Genomic DNA, 18407 nt, shown 5'->3' on the forward strand with positions numbered 1-18407 from the left:
TATTTGTGTTATGCCGTGTGATTCCATTGTGAGCAGTATATCCACTGAGCTTGTATTCCCACCCTCCCACCAGCTCCCTGCTTTAGATAAAGCTATCTGGATCTGCAGCACACCTTCCTCGAATACATGTGAGCAGCTTACTGTTTTGGAAGCTCTCTCTATGTTCCTGGATTCTGACGGTTGCATTGTGTGGGCTATAATGAGGGTGTGGTACGCTGGAACATAGCACCATCTCCAAAACCACTATTAAGATGTTAATGTTCACTAGCATAACTGGCTTCAGGCAGTGCAGTCCTTTTACATCTCAGAAAGCCTACTTACTATTCCACAGAATAGGCCAACCATGTTAAATTTCTATGCATTTTCAGAAAGTTTAGAGGGCCTCTTATACAATCTATTGATTATTTTGTTTTCATTTCATGTCTAAAAATAGTGAATCAGTCTACAGTCGTGCTACTGATTCTGTGAAGCCACAGATGGGCACAGCAAATGCCAACCATAGCAAACTAAAATTCTCGCAATGACAATGCTAGCATTATGATTGAACATGATGTTGAGCAGTTTAAATGTTTACTATGTAAATAATTTTAGTTCAGCACGCTAGCATGCTGTCATTTGCTATTTAGCATTCAACATAAAGTATGGCTGAGGCTGATGGGAATGTCCTTAGTTTTGCAGGTAAATGGTCCTGATGATGGCACAAGAGGAAAGGTTAGCAAATCACCAAAGTCAGGCGGATTCATCCTCTGTGAACCATGGTTATCTGTACAATATGTCATGGCTAACGTTTTTTTAGATATGACAATCTAAACAGATGTGGTGGGCCAACTGACAGACCCAAAGCCATATTGCTAGCATGGCTAAACAGTTCTAAAAGCTTAGGACAGCTTTCAAATAGCTTGCTTTGTCTGAACAATAGTTAAAAAATAGATATAAGTGGCAAATCCTTGCATTTGAAAAGCTTGAAGCAGCCAATGTTTACCATTTTTAGCTAGCATGGCTCTATAGGCTTTGTCTTGTTTAAGAAATTACTTTGGCAGTTAACCAATTGACAACATTATTGTTAGTTAACTGATTCATTGTTTCAGTATGATACACAGGCTTGTAACTATGGATGGGTGCACATCTTCCACAGTCACGTTAAAGTTAGTATAATTAAGGTTTCCATTACATCAAACTCCATATTTTGGCCAGTGCTTAGTCGTTACTTTCTGCCCTTTCCTGCACAGCTTGGGTCGAACAACATTGATTACTGTTTTCTTAAGTGTTCTTTATTAATTTAATGGGGTGTTGTGTTTGTGATGTAAACAGATACACAATGTGCACCAAGGTGTATTAAATGCCTTCAATGCATGTGCCGTTTGACACTGAATTTTGAGATCCTGAATTATTAAATTGCAGTTGCTGTTACCACCAATAACCACATTGTCAAATCTTAAAGTTTATAACCTTAACCACATGTCCCCCTTTTGTAGGAATTATGGGGTTATTAATCATGATCCTCATAAATGGTGCACATAATGGTGTTGTGTTAAAGTAATGGTAATGGACTTGGTAATGTACTTCTTATATAGCGCCTTTCTAGTCTTCTGACTACTCAAGGCGCTTTCACAGTGTTTGTCACATTCACCCATTCACACAGACATTCACACTGATGGCTGTGGACATCTACAGACCATCTAATCTAATCATTCACACCACATTCACACACCCATGCGCAGAACAGGAAGCAATTCAGGGTTCAGTGTCTTGCTCAAGGACACTTCGACATGAGACCGGGGGAGCTGGGGATCGAACCGCCAATCTCTCAAAATGGAGAACGACCCAGTCCCTCACTGATCCACAGCCACCCCTTAGTAAGGTGAACTGAAGTTGCATGAGTAAAGGTTACTTTAAAGAAAGGTACAAAATATATATGTTCATATTTGCATTAGGTTGATCGGTGTCTGGAGGTCAGCGTTTACTCGTCATTTTACGTCACTGCTTTGAGATATACAAGTGCATGACTATTAATGTGTTTCCCTGTGTGTGTGTGTGTGTGTGTGTGGTAACCATTGTCTCCTATATGCTAGTTTTGAACCTTAATAAGCCCTTGCTCTTGCTTGCCTGATGTGAAGGCAGGGATGAGAAAAAGGGCTTTCTTACACTTCGATTTCACGCATATTTTCTTTGAGGGTAATGAGAGCCTTAAATTTGGTGCCAGACTTCAGGCTGCGCTGTTGAAGGCTGACATTTTCACACACAGTGGCACCTTGTCACTGCCGATGAAGTCCTTCTACCTGACTGTTGAGAGGTGTGTGTGTGTGAGTGTGTATATTGGCCTTTTGTGCATCAATGTGCATATGTGTGAAGAAGAGAACTTTGTATATTGGTCTGTAGAGTTCAGAATTGCTGTATGTTTGAGTTGTGTGCAAGTGTGTGTACTTGCCTCAGCATGTTTTTTTCCCCAGCATGGTATATTACGTGGGAACATGGAGCAGGATATGTGATGAAGTTCAGGACGCTGTCTTACTGTGGGCTTGGTATATATTTATCCAGTGCACTGTGTTCTCGTTCCCTTATCTGTACTTAACATTGATTCTCATGTAGTTTTTCGGACAGAAGGCAGCTTGGATAAATCTCTTCCTCCTTCAAACTTTTAACTTGTCGTTCCACTGGTTTGTACTGTATATCATACTGTTGTGCAGCATATATCATAAAAATTGATAGTGATACAATTCCTTTATTTCATCACAGCTCTGGACAAGGAAAATTATGAATAAATAAACACTTGAAAGGACCTGCTCATCTTGTCAGCATTGTTGTCATCTCCCATGAAGCCTAAACAAATATATCTGCCAGGTATCTTACCTTGCGGAGAGTACTCACAGAATGGACGTTGAAGGTAATTATAGAGCTGGAGATATTGAAGGGAAACTTTGCGTGTGTGTGGTTGTGTGTGTGACTTTAAACTTCTGTATCCCATGTGGAAAGAGAAATACAGTGAGTACGGAGCTCTAATTGCTTTTAGGTTGTTTGATTGCTCCACTGCCCCCTTATAATGATAAAACAAGTTTTTGTCATTTGATTTGTTTACCGTTTCTGAGGCCTTTTGTTGCAGGCTCATGCAGTATAGACTTAAGTCTAAGCCACTAGGACGACAGAAGAGGGTACTGAAAGCCCAACAATGCATAGCTTGATATATATGTGTGTGGGTGTGTGTGTTTGTCTCCCGACCTGCCCCCATTGCTGCCACTCACTGTAAACTAGTATGCAGCTCGTCTAAGACAGACGTTGACACACTCCAAGTCTAATGTGCTCATTAGGGACTGCACAGCACACACATAATTGATAGCCATGACACACACGATGCATACACACATTATTGCAAAAAACGGTTTCCTTTTTTTAATGCTGCAGTAGAAAACAAGGTTATATGAAGTCATATAATGGGGTTCATTGTCAAGAACAACAACAACAGAAAACGAAAAACCAAATGAAAAAAGACTAACAGCACAGAATGCATTACAGTATCTGTGCTGTTTACATGCCGATATTTTACACATAAGGATTTTTTTTTATTTCTCTACCCTGGCAGCTGTCAGTTACTTCAGCAAATTAACTGCCAAAAATGTAGCAGAACTTGTCACTCAAGAGGTTAGTGTAACCATGGTTACCTTTCATATCCCAAAAAGATAAAGCTGCAGTGTGGAATCATGGCAGAGTAATTAGACAAAACAAAAAAAATAGGACCGATTGAAAAGGCATTCAACGATATGAAACAACCAAGAGTGCTTATAAATAACAGTTAACATGTGAAATATCTTTATAAAGTAACATCTTTTTTGTACAACCTTTAATATCTTTTTAGTGTTCATACAGCGGCACATGTAGAGTAGTGTCTGGTAAAAAGAGTCTTTAACCCTTTGAGCACGAGTTGGGAATAAAAAGATTCACCTGTTGTCATCCTTTTGCTACCTATCTTTTTTTCGTATCCTTCGATTAAATAACACATTTATAAAACTATTGTGCAAAACAATTTTATTTATGTCTTCATATACTGTGCACCAGCAGATAGTCATAATCCTTTTAAATTAAAAAATATAGAAATTATGCATAATTTAGACAGGAATTCGTTCATATGTTTTTTATGTACATACTTTACACAGACCTGAATTAATATAGGTCCCTGATCGATCAAAGTAGAAGACTTCAGATTTATTTTTCTTTCTCTTTTTTACCACATAGCTACAATGCATGTGTCAAGTCCTGCAAACATATCTCAAACAAATATTGAGCCCAAGATGAAAACCTTGCAATGAATAGAGAATCTCCTTTTTAAAAAAATGCTTCCATGTCTAGGATTAGACTCAACATACTGTATGTCTGGGAAACCGTCATTGCAGACACAATGCACGCATTGTCCATCTAATCCTTACAATAGCTTCAACTATTCACAATCTCAAATCTCGAGTTAATAGTGTTTGGATCTTAGGTGTAGAAGTGCTTTGACGTACTCAGAGGGTTAAATTTTAAATGCTGACACCAGCACAAAAAAAGACACCAAAAAAAGAGGGCGAGCGGTAGAGTGAAAAAAAAGACAAAAACAAATCATGGAAAGTGCACCAGATTTAGTTATAAAATGTTTAACTAAACTGTTTCATTTATGCATGCAGCTTATCACACCCCAAAATATAAAGGAACTTAATTCCATTTACACAAGTTTCAAAATACACACCACTTCATATTAGAATCTCTTTTTTAAACCTTCATATAATGTATCTTCTCAATGACAACAGCCTCCATCTGCACATTTTGAAAAAAGTCACTGTAGTCCTGTCAAAGGAGCTCACTAAAATTGAGTGTCTTGGACCAGAGTGAGTCTACCTCACACAGCGAAAAAAAAAAAAAACAACTGCTACAACACAAAATTTAAAACCATGTGCCAAAACTCAAAACAGTAGTTGTATGGCATCTTTGTGCAGTTCCATCAGGTTTAATCCTTTCTTTTCTTTCAAGGAAATGTCTGTGAAAGGCTTAAGAGAGACAGAGCAAGAAAGAGTGAGCCATTACAAAAGAATGCAGCATTGTCGCCTGCCAGTGCTACTGTTTCTCCAACTCACACACATACATGAGATGGTCCTCTGGGGACTTCCCATGAGTCTTGCTCAGGTGAAGCTTGACCGCATGCTTGCTCGCAAATGTCCGGTTGCAGAGCTTGCACTGGTACACAGCCCCAATGTCGTCATCGTCAGGGGAGGGTGACAGGGATTCAGTTGAGGGTAGAGAAGTGGTTAAGGATGAGGGCAGGGAGATGGGTAAGGAAGAGGGTAGGGATGTGGGTAGAGAGGAGGGTAAAGGGTGACTGGACGGGTGAAGATTAGAGAGCAGTTTTTCAGATAGTCCTTTGGTGTGGCGTTGTTGATGATGTTGCTGTGAAATCTGGCTGAGCAGCTGCTCCCCAGAAAGCTTGGCCAGGTCTCGCAAACGGAAGCCCAAGTGGGATTCCAAGTGGCTGACGTAGGTGGATGGTGAGCGGATCTGAGAGGCGCAGTCGCTGCAGAAGAACACTGGGTGACCTGAATCCAAGTTTTTCAAGAACTTGGTGCCACCGGTTCTCCTCAACTGGTACTTGACATTAGCCAACCAGTGGGAAATTGTAGTCATTGAGAGGCCAGTGAAACGGGAGATGTGCATTCTCTCCTGTGGGCTCAGATCCGACATCATGTACTTGCCATCACTTGTTTGTCTCAGACTAGAGGCAAACTGGGCTTGTAGAATGAGGAGGTGTTGAGGGTTCCAGTTGGACTGCCGGCCTTTACGTTTCTGGGCTGGTGAAACATCTTCTGTCTCTTCTTGTGTCACACCTTCCATATCGGAGCGCTCGGACAGGCTGGTAGGTGTGGAAGACTTGGAGACAATCTGACTTTCTGTCAGGTTCCTCAACATGTCAGATATGTCTGACAATGCGTTTTCTCTCAAAGGGGAGGAGGACATAAAGGAAGCTACTGCAGCTGAGGCTTTGGTCATGGTGACAGTGGGGGAGGGAGAAACTGAGGATGGGGTGGTGGTGGTAGAAGAGAGAGCGGTTGAAACCAAAGAACCACTAGTGCTATTTTTGTCAGCATTTTTGCCTTTGGTAAGATCTATGGGTTGGTCGTTGTTTACATGTTGCTGGTAGAAGTAGCGGTCTAGGCGGTCATTACTGGGCTTTTTGGTCTGTGCTGGTGGGGTGGAAGCAGCCACTGCAGCTTTTTCTGCCAGGCTGTTGCTCATCTTGAACAGCATGCTCATGGGGTCAAGGGAGGGCAGGGCAGGTTTAGCCGCTTTGCCCAGGTGGACGTTCATAACTGACTGCAGTGCACTGAGAGGGTTTACAAATGGTTGTTCTGGAGGTGGATGGTCTGTGATGATAGCTGTACTGCCACACATCGAGGCAGGTAGGGGGGATGTCACAGCAGTGGGCTCCACTCCATTCTCCACAGATTCCTTTATGGAAATATCCCCATTTGAATCTCTGTGATTTGCTCCGGTTCCATCACCCATACTCACTCCACCAGTATTCTCTGGAGTTTTACATCCTCCTGCTCTATTTTCTTTAGGTGACTCTCCTCTGGCTGAGTCACCTGCCTCACTGTTGCAGGGTGAGGGTGTGGTACATCGCAGAGGAGATCCCCTCACAACACCACTGGGCTCTCTCATTTTCTCCTCTACCTTGGCCACTTTCTCTGTCACTTTCTTGACCAGTTCTTCCATAGCATGGAAGTTGTTTTTGGGCAGTGGAGAGTTCTGGCGGCTTGGAGGGGAGATCAGAGGCTGGATCTTACCAGTAGGAGAGAGAATCTCCCCTCCAGGGAACATGTATTTAAGGGGAGAGCTCTTCCCGGAGTTGCCAAGTGAAAGCTTCATAATGTTTGGGAGTTGGTAGGCAGCATGGATACTAGGATATCCACCCCAGCTTGGTGCTCCATTCTGGGCTTTGTTGATGGCTGAAGTCACTGTGTTCTCCAAGGACTTGAGGATGTCAAGACCCCCTTTTGGACTTTCATCTAGATCCTCCTCAGTCAGATAAGAGTATTTTGAAGAAATATCAAACTTCTCCTCAGCCTCTTCCTCACCTCCTGCCTTCTTTTCCTTGCTGAGATTGGTACCATTGTTGATGGACTCTTTAGTGCATTCCTCCTCCTTCTCCTCCTTTTTTATCTCCACAATCATGGCAGTTGGGGAAATGCTGGTTGGAGGAGGCACCGGAGCAGGTGGAGGGGAGAAAGTTGTGGCAGCCAGGGGAACAGACTGAACCTTTTCTTCAGCTGTTGAATTGAGTATGGGGGTTGGGGTTGATGATTCTAAGATGGGTTTGCCTTTCTTAATAGCAGAGTTGGTGACTTTAATAAAGTGTCCAGTCACCATCATGTGAGCGGTTAGCTCTTGCAGTGTGTCATGAGAGCTGCCGCACTCCATGCATTTGAGAATTTGTGACTTCCTTGATTCAAACTGCCAAGCATAGCTGGCACCATTCTGGTGTCCATAGCGGTTGTTAGGTGTAATGTAAGGGTTGGTGACCTTCTGGAGTATGTCATTAGAGTCACTGAGAGAGGTGGGCTTAGGTGTGGTGCCTCCATTAGAGTCTGGTGAACTAGGGATGTCTAGGTCCATAGGGATTCTCTTTCGAGCCGAGGAGATAATCTTAGCTACCACTGGTGTAACAGGCTCTTTCAGAGGCACTTTCTGGTAGTGTTTCGTCTTGATCATGTGGACACTTAGGTCCTGAAGGGATTCAAAGGAGTGCCCACAGTACATGCACTTCAGAACTTTCTGTGCATCCTCCTTCCCTTCCATCTCTAGCAAGGAACGCTTTCTGGGTTTTGACCACCGTTTAGCCCCTTCCCCATCCGTCTCATGGTTATCATCACGGTAGTGCCCTGTCTCGTTCATGTGCACCGTGAGCCCCACAAGTGTGTCATATGCAGCACTGCAGTCCTTACAGCGGAACTTACTAGCACCAGTGAATATAGAGCCATACAGCTTGGAGCTCTGACGGTACAGCTGGACAGTACTAAAGAGGTTGGGTTCTGTAGAAGCTGTGGATACAGCCACTGTGGGATGTTGAACCAGGCCCAGTCTGCTGTGGTGGTTCTGTGAAGCCTGCTGGAGGGTTTTAGCCATAGCTGTCTGGTGCCAGTCATAGCCTCCACTCCCACAGCTACTGCTACTGCTGCTGCTACTGCTACTGCTGTGACTTCGAGGGGGTTTTTCTGCAGGGGGCTGGCTCAGGTTTAGATTCAGTGTAGACCAATAGGAGTTGGTCAGGAAAGACGTGTAAATGGCCTTCATCTTCTCCAGGCTGTCAGCCACGGACCCTGTTGTGGCTAATATTGCCTCCTCTGCACTTACTGGGGCAACAGCATTGGCAGCAGCCATCATGACAGAGGAGGAAGATAGGGAAAGGGCATTTGAGGGGTCTTTAGAGAGGAGGACGTCATCCTCATTTTTGAGTGAGGAGATCTCAAAATCAGACATTCTGTCACTGGATTCACTCAGGTGAGACTCACTGTCCAGCTCTTGACCAGAAAAGTCAGCAGCGTTGGGGGAGTCATGGAAGCCAGTGGATCCTGGCCTGTCCTTCAGAAGGAAGTCTTTGTCCTGACAAAGGAACTTGCTGGCAGGCTCCTCCCCTTCCTGTGCTGAGTCATCTCCACCCAGGTCCTCATCCAACAGAGCTGCTTCCTTCTCATCTTCAGGGACATATGCTGCTCAGACAGAGAAAGGATAAAAAAACAGAGAGGGATTTGTTAGAACCAAACATAACTAATGATGGAGATTCTCAACCCTATATTGCTGTTTCTTCTAACAGGGAACTGATAGAAACATAAGAAACTGACATTTTCTCTAGAGGAAATAGAGCAATCATCCAATGGCATTCACAGACAAAGTATCTCCTAGCATAAATGGTTGCAATGATTCTATTCTAACTCCCCCCTTTTACATTGACACTGTTTTCAAATCTGAATCAAGTTGCCACCCCCTCCCATTCTTTCTCCACCCCCAGGTCTTTGTTCTGTACTGCAGAAAATCAGAGACAGCCAGAGAGAGAGAGAGAGAGAGAGAGAGAGAGAGAGAGGATGGAAAGAGAAAGAGGGAGGGGAGGAGGGAAAGGGGAAAAATGTCTCTTCAAACAGAACTTGCCACCTTATTCTTCTCAAGGGGCAACAGCTTGAAATTAAAACTAAATTTGAAATTAATGAAGCACATTCTGGCGGTGGCATTCGTTTCTGAAGAAATAAATTACTTGTATCAACCTCGGAGACAGCAGTTCCTGTCTGTCAATTAATATGTCTTACGCTTCTTCTGCAGACTCTAATGCATTCCCTAACAGACACACTCGCCATTTAAATTAAGCATGCATTTTCACTCATTACACTGTTCAGCCCTCGTCTCCTCGTAAATAAAAATGAATGTATGTACGTTTGCCTGCAACAAATCTCTCCCTGCAATACCCATTTGCTTCAATTACCAAAGATTAGAAAAAGTTTAGAGTTATTATTTACAGTTTAGCTTCGGGGAGTGGGCTTGAGGCTTTCAATTTATATTCAAATCCCTCTAGTTTAAGAATAATACAATGGAAATCATAAAGAGAAAATATGTATCAAGACAAATCACAGTCTCGCCTCTTTGTACATTTATGAATGTTTTCTTTTGTTAATAAGTCTATCAAAAGGATAAAACAACATCAGATGAGATATGCTGCATGCTCACACTTTGTGATTAAGGATGAAGTTCTGAATAACAATTGACGCGAACCCAGGCATATGCATACACAAAGCTCTTGTTTTAGCAACTACACTGGCAAAGATGATGAACGTTGTGTGTGAACGTCAGTGGCCTTGTGCCTAGCATTCCTTTCTGCAACAGGCCATCACTCATCTAGGCTGGTATGTAAACACAGAGTGAGCCGGTCAGTGGGACGGGTGTGGCACGGAACCACATCTTCAATCACAACCTACCACTTTCAACGGCATGCAAAGGTTTGATAAATGAAAAATAATTACAGTTGTGTTAAATGATGACAATGCACAATAAACTGCATTATAAACAACATAAACCTTTAAAAATATATGTGCAGATGTTTGTGAAAATACAGGTTTCTACACAACCTGCCAGCCATATCATACAACATATTTCAGCTGTTGCCGACTCCCATGTCTAACTGAGCAATGCAAGTTGTGTGTGTATTTGTGTATGTGCTACTCCTGCATCAGCAGCAAAACAGAGAGGAGTCTCTGTCATTTTCAGGCTACTGGTTGCCATCGGCGATGATACGACACCACCGTGGGACAAACAGATGCACAGAGACACACACACACACACACACACACACACACACACACACACACACACACACACACACACACACACACACACACACACACACACACACACACCAGTTGTACTGTAACTGCTCTAGTCTAACAACTCTTTGCCTTCAGGCAATTTCAGGAACTTCTCTGTTGCAGTGTGTGTGTTCGGTCTAACAAAATGGATCCATTTGCAACACGAAAACATGTTATCTTATATCAGATGCTGTTATGTGAAATTTAAATAGAAATGTATGATCCCTATCCACACTGCACTGAGTTACTACTGATTTGTCTTTTATTTTATTGAAGTGCATCTATCCTAAAACCTTGATGCATTTCTGGATATAAAACCTGTGCTCACTAGGGCTCTTCTCAATGAAAGAAATTATTTGTCGACTAACTAATCAACTAAAGAAATGTTAGGTAACTAAGACCATAACGAACGATTAGTCAACTAATCGGCTTAGAGGGGCAGCCCAAGCGCACACGTGCACGCACACACACACACACACACACACACACACCCTCCTACTCTGTCTCGGAGACACATGCACATACGTGCAGCCGAGCAGACCCACATGTTCATGCCATCTGTTCTAAATCAGCCAAAACGACAGCTGTTTAAGAGAACAATTCTCTGGCTGAGGAAACAGCCGAACACAGCAGCTCTGCGCTCTCATCAAGGCTAGACATCAATGTGAAATCTCCTTTAAAACACAACACACACTCAACTTCAAATTAGCTGCCTTTGTGCGACAAGAACATACTGTGTACTTGTGTGTATGTGTGTGTCCATCTGTGTACCTGCAAATGTGTGATATGTATAGAGACACATTCAGAGGATCAGGGAGAAAATTGTGTTTGCCAGCAAGACCAGTATGCGCTGAATGAAACCTCGGTGTGTAGGCTACATCCACCTACATGGAGGATGAAGTGCAAAACTGATTTCTAGACTTGTTTGAGGGAGAGAATCCTGAAATATGGAAACAGTTTGAAAGATAATAGGTGCCATGTCACAATACATTGAAATGATGGCTTGCAGTGAATAGGCTCAACTGCAGTTGCCTGGATTGTTTTGTGACATTATAAAATAGATAACCTGTTATTGCAGTTTCAACAGTCTCAATATCCATTTTAATGTAAATATTGACCTTTCTTTGTCAAAATGTTGCTTAAGATTATTTATCTACTAAAACTTTGCTGGCGATTCGTATTATTTAAAAACAATAGGATAGCAGAACCAGTACCCTTAAAGTGATACCAAAATCAATAGATTACTTGATGTGATACTTTTTTCCCCCTACTGCCTTCGATACCCATCGTGTGAATGGAAACATTAAGTTGAAGAACACTTGGGGTGATTGACTGCAAGCAAAACCATTCAATTATTTTTCTAGGTCCAGATACTGCTTTTTACTGAATTATTTCGACCGATACCTACTGATACCCAGCCCACTGGCAATGTCACTGTTTTGTGTACAGTAGTGGTTCCTCAACTTTTTTGTCTAACAGCCCTGTTCAATAAGCTTAAGAACCCGTGTCATCACCATCCTTTATTATCTAAATGTGTTCAGAATGATTTGGTTTTAACATAATTCAAATGGATATCAGTACACACTGCCACATTGAAACTGTACTTGTTGATGTTAAGGCTTCATACTACTATGACAAACTCTTGTGTTGCAACATTTATCCATTACTTCTGGCTACAAATTAGACCTGCTGGCTTGCCATTACACCACATGATGAGCTTGAAGCATGTCATGTGGAGTCAGCCTGTCGTAGGTGGTAGTTTATTGGTTATCGTGACAATAAATGTCAAATCAACCTCAAACCAATTTCTTATTTTTCCTCCTAAACTAAAACATGTATTTGTTTTTTATGGTAAGAAATCAGAATTTTTTTTTCATATAAGCTGATTCACCCCAGTCTTTTCAAATAACCCCAGCCATCTGCCCCATAGCTGGGAATCACTGATGTACATTTATCACTTACCAGAAGACTTATTAGTTTGGCACTTTAAAACGCACTGTAATATTCCTATAGGGTTCAAGAGAGTGGCCCACTCTCTCTTCCTTCAGCCAAAACATGGCACAGCATGGTTTCAAGGTGTTTGCGTGAGTTCAACATGGGGGTAGGGTCACTCTAAACCTGATCCATTATTGTATTTATTGTTGTAGCTAATGCAGTCAAATAAAGCTGCGACATAATTTATAGTGCAAACTGAAGAGAAGGAGAAAGGAGATGTGAATAAATGTGGCAGAAGGAGAAGAGACTGAGGGGGGAAGAGGTGGATGGGGGAGGCAGGGGCTTGGAAGGAAGTCAAGACTGGGGCACCACATACACATACACATACACACACACACACACACACACACACACACACACGCACGGTCGTGAACATGCAGAGATGATCCCCAAGGCTACTGGCTTAGGTCCAGGCTGCAAGGTTCGCAACACTATGACCCAGGATACTGTGATAAATATGGAGAAACTTATCCACGCACATACACACAAACACACACATCACTGCTGGAGTAGAAGCCTGGGCCAAACACACCAGGTATGCAGGTGCTCTTTTAATTAGTAGAGAAAGAGAGGGAGCAAGAGAGAGAGAGAGAGAGTTCCAGATGAATTGTCAGCAGGGTGGAAAAGGTGGTTTGATCTCATTTTCAGGAGCCGGGAGAGATTGCCGATTTTGAAAATGAGGCAAGCAAGCAAACACCAGTCGTTTCTCTGAGAGCTAGAAGGGCTCGGAAATTATGCTTGACATCTGAACAAAATTAAAAATCCCTGCTATAATGGTGAATAATTCTAATAATAAAAAATATTTACGAAGCTGTGATTGTGAACTATGTCTCTGTGTTCCTGTCTGTGTGTAAAGTGAGGAAATGCTTATGCACTCTGCAGATGTTATGATGTTAGGAAACAGTTTATCATGCTTATACAACCACTTAACAGCCCTATCAGACACACAGGCACGTCGGCGCTGCCTGTTTACACTTCTGCTTAGCCCGTGCAGTTTCAGTGTTTTTGTGTGTGTGTGTGTGTGTGTGTGTGAGAGAGAGAGAGAGAGAGAGAGAGAGAGAGAGAGAGAGAGAGAGAGAGAGAGAGAGAGAGAGAGAGAGAGAGAGAGAGAGAGAGAGAGAGAGAGAGAGAGAGAGAGAGAGAGAGAGAGAGAGAGAGAGAGAGAGAGAGAGAGAGAGAGAGAGAGAGAGAGAGAGAGAGAGAGAGAGAGAGAGAGACAGAGAGACAGAGAGACAGAGAGACAGAGAGAGACAGAGACAGACTGTCCACATCAGTCTCATGTAGGGAAATTGTTTTTCATGATACAAAGCCGAGGCCTGAGATGGAAGCGACCCTCATCCGAACTTCTCACACGTACCCAATGTGTGAGTGTATTTATGTATTGTTGTTTGTGACATGCAAGCAGCATCCAGCCCCTTGCCATTGCCTGCTAGATGAGATCCTATAATCTCCTCCCTCATCTCCCTCCCCATTTTCCATCCCTCCCCAATCACCAGTGCAACCCACATTAATGAAGTTAATTGAATCTGAGATCGATAATACTTAATTATTGTGATTTGACATACACAGACAAATTGGTGGGATGTCGTCTTTATGTGTGTGTGTGTGTGTGTGTGTGTGTGTGTGTGTGTGTGTGTGTGTGTGTGTGTGTGTGTGTGTGTGTGCAGCAAAGGTGGTTAAAGGGGCATGGCAGTCTGCAGTGAGCGCCTTGGGATTGGCGAGGCGTGCCATTGATCTCGAGGTGTTCGATCGACCCAAACGCCTGACGAATGGAGCTGTTCGTTTTACCAGACTTGCTACATATTTACAGTATCATCGGAATATGACACATTAATTACATCTCCACTGGCACGCCATGTCGCTACTGGGTAATAAGTCGTGCACAAATCACCATGATAGTCCTACAATGAGAATGTGTCTGGTGTAATCAAAAGCAGCATCACCTTTCCTCTACTTTTATAGCATTCATCTTTTTTTTAGCTCCTAAATATTTCAATATTCTTGTAATGTTACTCTATTCATTTTAAATGTACTTTATAATGTTCTTAGAGTTATCTAGGGATTTCTACTTTGTTTTTGGCAGTCACTTTAGTGTTGATAGTGACAATAGGCCAAAATCAGAATGTATGTAACACTAGTATGTTGTTTTTTTTTTACTTTAATTAAGGAAAAGATTGAAATGTAAAAGTATCAGCATAAACTACAAATCTATATTTTGTACATTTTGGAACAAATCACTATGCTGTAAATTATTGAAGTTTTGCAGTGTGAAATGTCAACTCTCCATTGACATTTTCAGCTGTAACAGCAAGTTTCAAATCAGCTGGATGTTATCCCACAATATGTGATTTTATTTTACAATATCAACATATACTGTATGTTGAAATGATCATTTTAAAATATCAGACAAGAACGTCTGGTTTAATCCAGCAAATTAAATACTGGACAAAATGAAAGCACTCTGATGCAAAAATCATGTAAAAATTCCAAAACATTATAGCTTATTGGTTTTAAATATTTATAAAGAATATATGTAAAGATATTAAAGGGGTAGATACCACAGTATAAATGGCATAAAATGCAATTGTAAATATTTTCATATCACCTAGTATTCTGTATATTACAAAGATGACACAAACCTTGTCATACTTTATTTTACTTCAGTATCTTATACTAAATGTTTTCCTGCAAGAACCTACAAGTGGTCTATCCATAAGTATACTTAGTATATTTCATACTTACAAAAAAATATGAAAGGTGCAGAAAGACTGCTTTGATTGTTCACATACAAAATATAACATATACTGTAACTTGGTGAAACAATAAACTATGTTTACTATAACTAACTACTGCACAATACACAGTGCTTTCACTTTTATTTTGGCTTTGTATCGTATTTTTATTCACACAGAGTTGTACAGTTGTAGTTTTTGCATTTGAGCAGTATCTTGTTATACATATTAATACAAATTAGAACCATAATATAATATATTGCATCATATTTAAATTATAGCTATTATATACATGAGTTTTTTTTATTTACTGTTACCCTCTACAATGTATTTTCAGGCCTGTATCTGACTGAACTGTAGATGAATTATTTCTGTGTGGAACTAGCTCCGTGCTGATAAGCAGTAATGAACAGCATTGGTCGGAAATATGCAAAATGCCTTTAGAAAAAAAGCTGAGATAACATTAGCATATACAGCACATAGTGGTAGTGGTGTGAGCCAGAGAGAGAGGGAGGATGAGAGAGGGGAGATTAGATTTGGAGTGGCAACAGTTAGTGTGTCTGTCTGTGACTGCGGCAGCGTTGCAACACAGTGAAATTCAGTGATTATTCACAAACACAGAGGCTGTGCTGTACCATGCTTGTGTCCGTAAATGTGTGTGTGTGTGTGTGTGTGTGTGTGTGTGTGTGTGTGTGTGTGTGTGTGTGTGTGTGTGTGTGTGTGTGTGTGTGTGTGTGTGTGTGTGTGTGTGTGTGTGTGTGTGTGTGTTCATGTATGTGTACAGTGTTAGCCTGGCTAATCATCTCCCCATGCCACTCAGCTGGGGAGCTGCTGACACTGTATTTACATGCTGCTGTTACAGTGCCAATACAAGAGTGTATGCCTGAGCTCGAGAGCTGCTGACAAACTCACTGATGCGTGTGTTTGTGTACGTGTATTTATACATGTGCAGTATTTATTTAGCAAAACGGATCAATTTTTTCGGTACAAATCAAATGCAGCACCATTTCAAATAGGTTTGTCTGCTACAGAAGACAAAGTCAACTTAACACTTAACACTGACTTTTTACTGTGGGAATTGTGTGTGTGTGTGTGTGTGTGTTTGTGTGTGTGCAGTCTAAAAGCAGCTATATTCAGTTATTCATAAAAAATGGTAACAAAAGTGTGAAAAATGTGTGCCAACTAATTATCAAGTCAGTATTCCCAGCTATATCTGACTCTCGGCATCCTAAACACACATTAGAGAGGTGAATGTTTTCCAACCTCACACACACGCACACACACACACGATAACACACACTTGTCGCCAGTAGCACTGAGCCTCTACTTGACCTCTCTCTGACTGTAAAGCTGCTAGTTAATTAAGAAAGAGCTGTAAAGGAATAAGTGAAATGGTATAAAAAAAACAATTTTACTGTGAAGTGTTAGAGATTCATGAAGAAGATGGGTCAGATACCAATCAAAAGTTGGACAGAAAACAAAAGATATCTTTGGTGAAACTGTTACGAGACAAATTGAAAAAAAAAGAGAAAAGAAGAAATGCATGCCCTAGACTTAGATTCATTTGGTGCTTTTAACTGGACGGATCAGGACAATGTTGGTCATATTCAGATTATTATTACGTATTCCAAATGTCAAACATGCTATGTAAGATGAAATAACAGCTAGGTCAGCACCCGTGTATTAGCTGGTAGAAACAGAATATTTCGTCAGCCTAATGAAAATAAAATCTCAATTCCCTCTTTAACCGAATGGAATGAACAGGATGAGGTTTTGATGTGTACATTATAGAAAACATTTCAAATAACACTGCTATGCTCCTCCAGGCCACACAGGGAATCAAAGTTTAATATGATGGAAAACTCCACTGTTCAGCTTTAGTGAAAAGAACACCACCTTCATATATACGAGCACTTCACAGACTGATTTAAGTAACAGTAGACAGCTAGCATTAGTTATACTTGTTTGTATCATATATTGTTATCATAAAATCACACATAATAATCTTTAAGGCTGTTTATGGTTTTTAGTTTTAAACTTCTACCATATAGACCATACAACTTATCAATTAATCATAAAAGTAATGGACAGATTATTTGACAATTCCCTGTCTTTAACAGGGAAAAACATTGTGGCATGCAACACTTTTTTACATTAATAACTGTACATTTACAAAATTACACCACTGAACAACATGTTTTTGTACTCCTGACAGTGCAAGAAGCCATTATAAATCTATAATAAGGCATAGTTATGAAACAAAAACAAAATACACCGTGAAACCTCCAGAATCTTAAAAAATACAAATCTTTACCAACCCCGGGTATCCCTGAAGGTAGCGCTGTAGAGACCATTTATGGAAAGACAGCTTTGAAAAAGTTATTACACAGAAGCTTTCCAAGTGAAATAGAGCAAATATTGTAGTACAGCTTGTTTGAGCAGGAAACTTGCTCGACATTTACAATAACTACATTGTGTGTATCTCCATTCAGTAGAAAGTGCCAGCAGTGTGTAGTAACACTATTCAGCTGGACAAAAATCAAATGTGCCGGTACTTTGTAGCTTTGAGTACTGGCCCAATTAAAGCACTGTACAACATAATTATGCTACAGTGTTAGCACAGGGTTTACAGCAGTGATGTTTGTGTGTGTGTGTGTGTGTGTGTGTGTGTAGGAGACATGGAGAATATTGGTGTCTACACATTGAACCAGAGTGACATCTACAAAATAAATGGTAATAGATGAAAAGTACATAGAAATACAGTGTGTGTGTGTGTGTGTGTGTGTGTGTGTGTGTGTGTGTGTGTGTGTGTGTGTGTGTGTGTGTGTGTGTGTGTGTGTGTGTGTGTGTGTGTGTGTGTGTGTGTGTGTGTATGTGAGGAGACAAACAGCCAACGATATCTTGCTCACACTACACTAATATTGTCAGTGGGTGACTGTTTGTTATTAAATGATCCCCTGCCTGTCCTTTGTTATTCAGATAGCTTGCTCTTGGAGCAGCCACACTCTCAAAGCCCACAGGGCAAGCTGAGGTCATGAGCGCTCGTCCCAGGGGATGTGTGTGTGTGTGCAGAAAGAAAAACCAGCAGGGATGTGCGGAGTTAGCCGAGCAGTGCTGATCAAGATCCATCATTTCCACCATCTCCCATTTGTTTCTCCTCCCTGAACTCCCTCCGTCCTTGCCTCCCACTCGTCCTGTGGTTGTCCTCTAACTTGCTGCCATTTCTTGCCTCTTTTTTTCTCTATATCACTTCTGCCTCCATCATCTCCAGCCTGCCTCACAAACACAGACTCGCTGTTGTCCCTTTCAC

The 18407-nt window shown here is 41.5% G+C and overlaps 1 protein-coding gene across 1 annotated transcript in view; it reads right to left on the bottom strand.

Moving 5' to 3' along the window:
* Positions 1–4883: 4883 nt before the first annotated feature.
* The window catches only part of tshz3b (teashirt zinc finger homeobox 3b), a 41555-nt gene continuing 28031 nt past the window's right edge, over positions 4884–18407 (bottom strand). Inside the window, exon 2 of the mRNA XM_083918391.1 lies at positions 4884–8729. Within this exon, the coding sequence (XP_083774517.1) occupies positions 5083–8729 (3647 nt within the window). The 3' untranslated portion in view covers positions 4884–5082. The remainder of the gene's footprint in view (positions 8730–18407) is intronic.

The sequence above is a fragment of the Echiichthys vipera genome (assembly GCF_963691815.1).
Source record: "Echiichthys vipera genome assembly, chromosome: 1".
In the NCBI taxonomy this organism is placed as follows: domain Eukaryota; kingdom Metazoa; phylum Chordata; class Actinopteri; order Perciformes; family Trachinidae; genus Echiichthys; species Echiichthys vipera.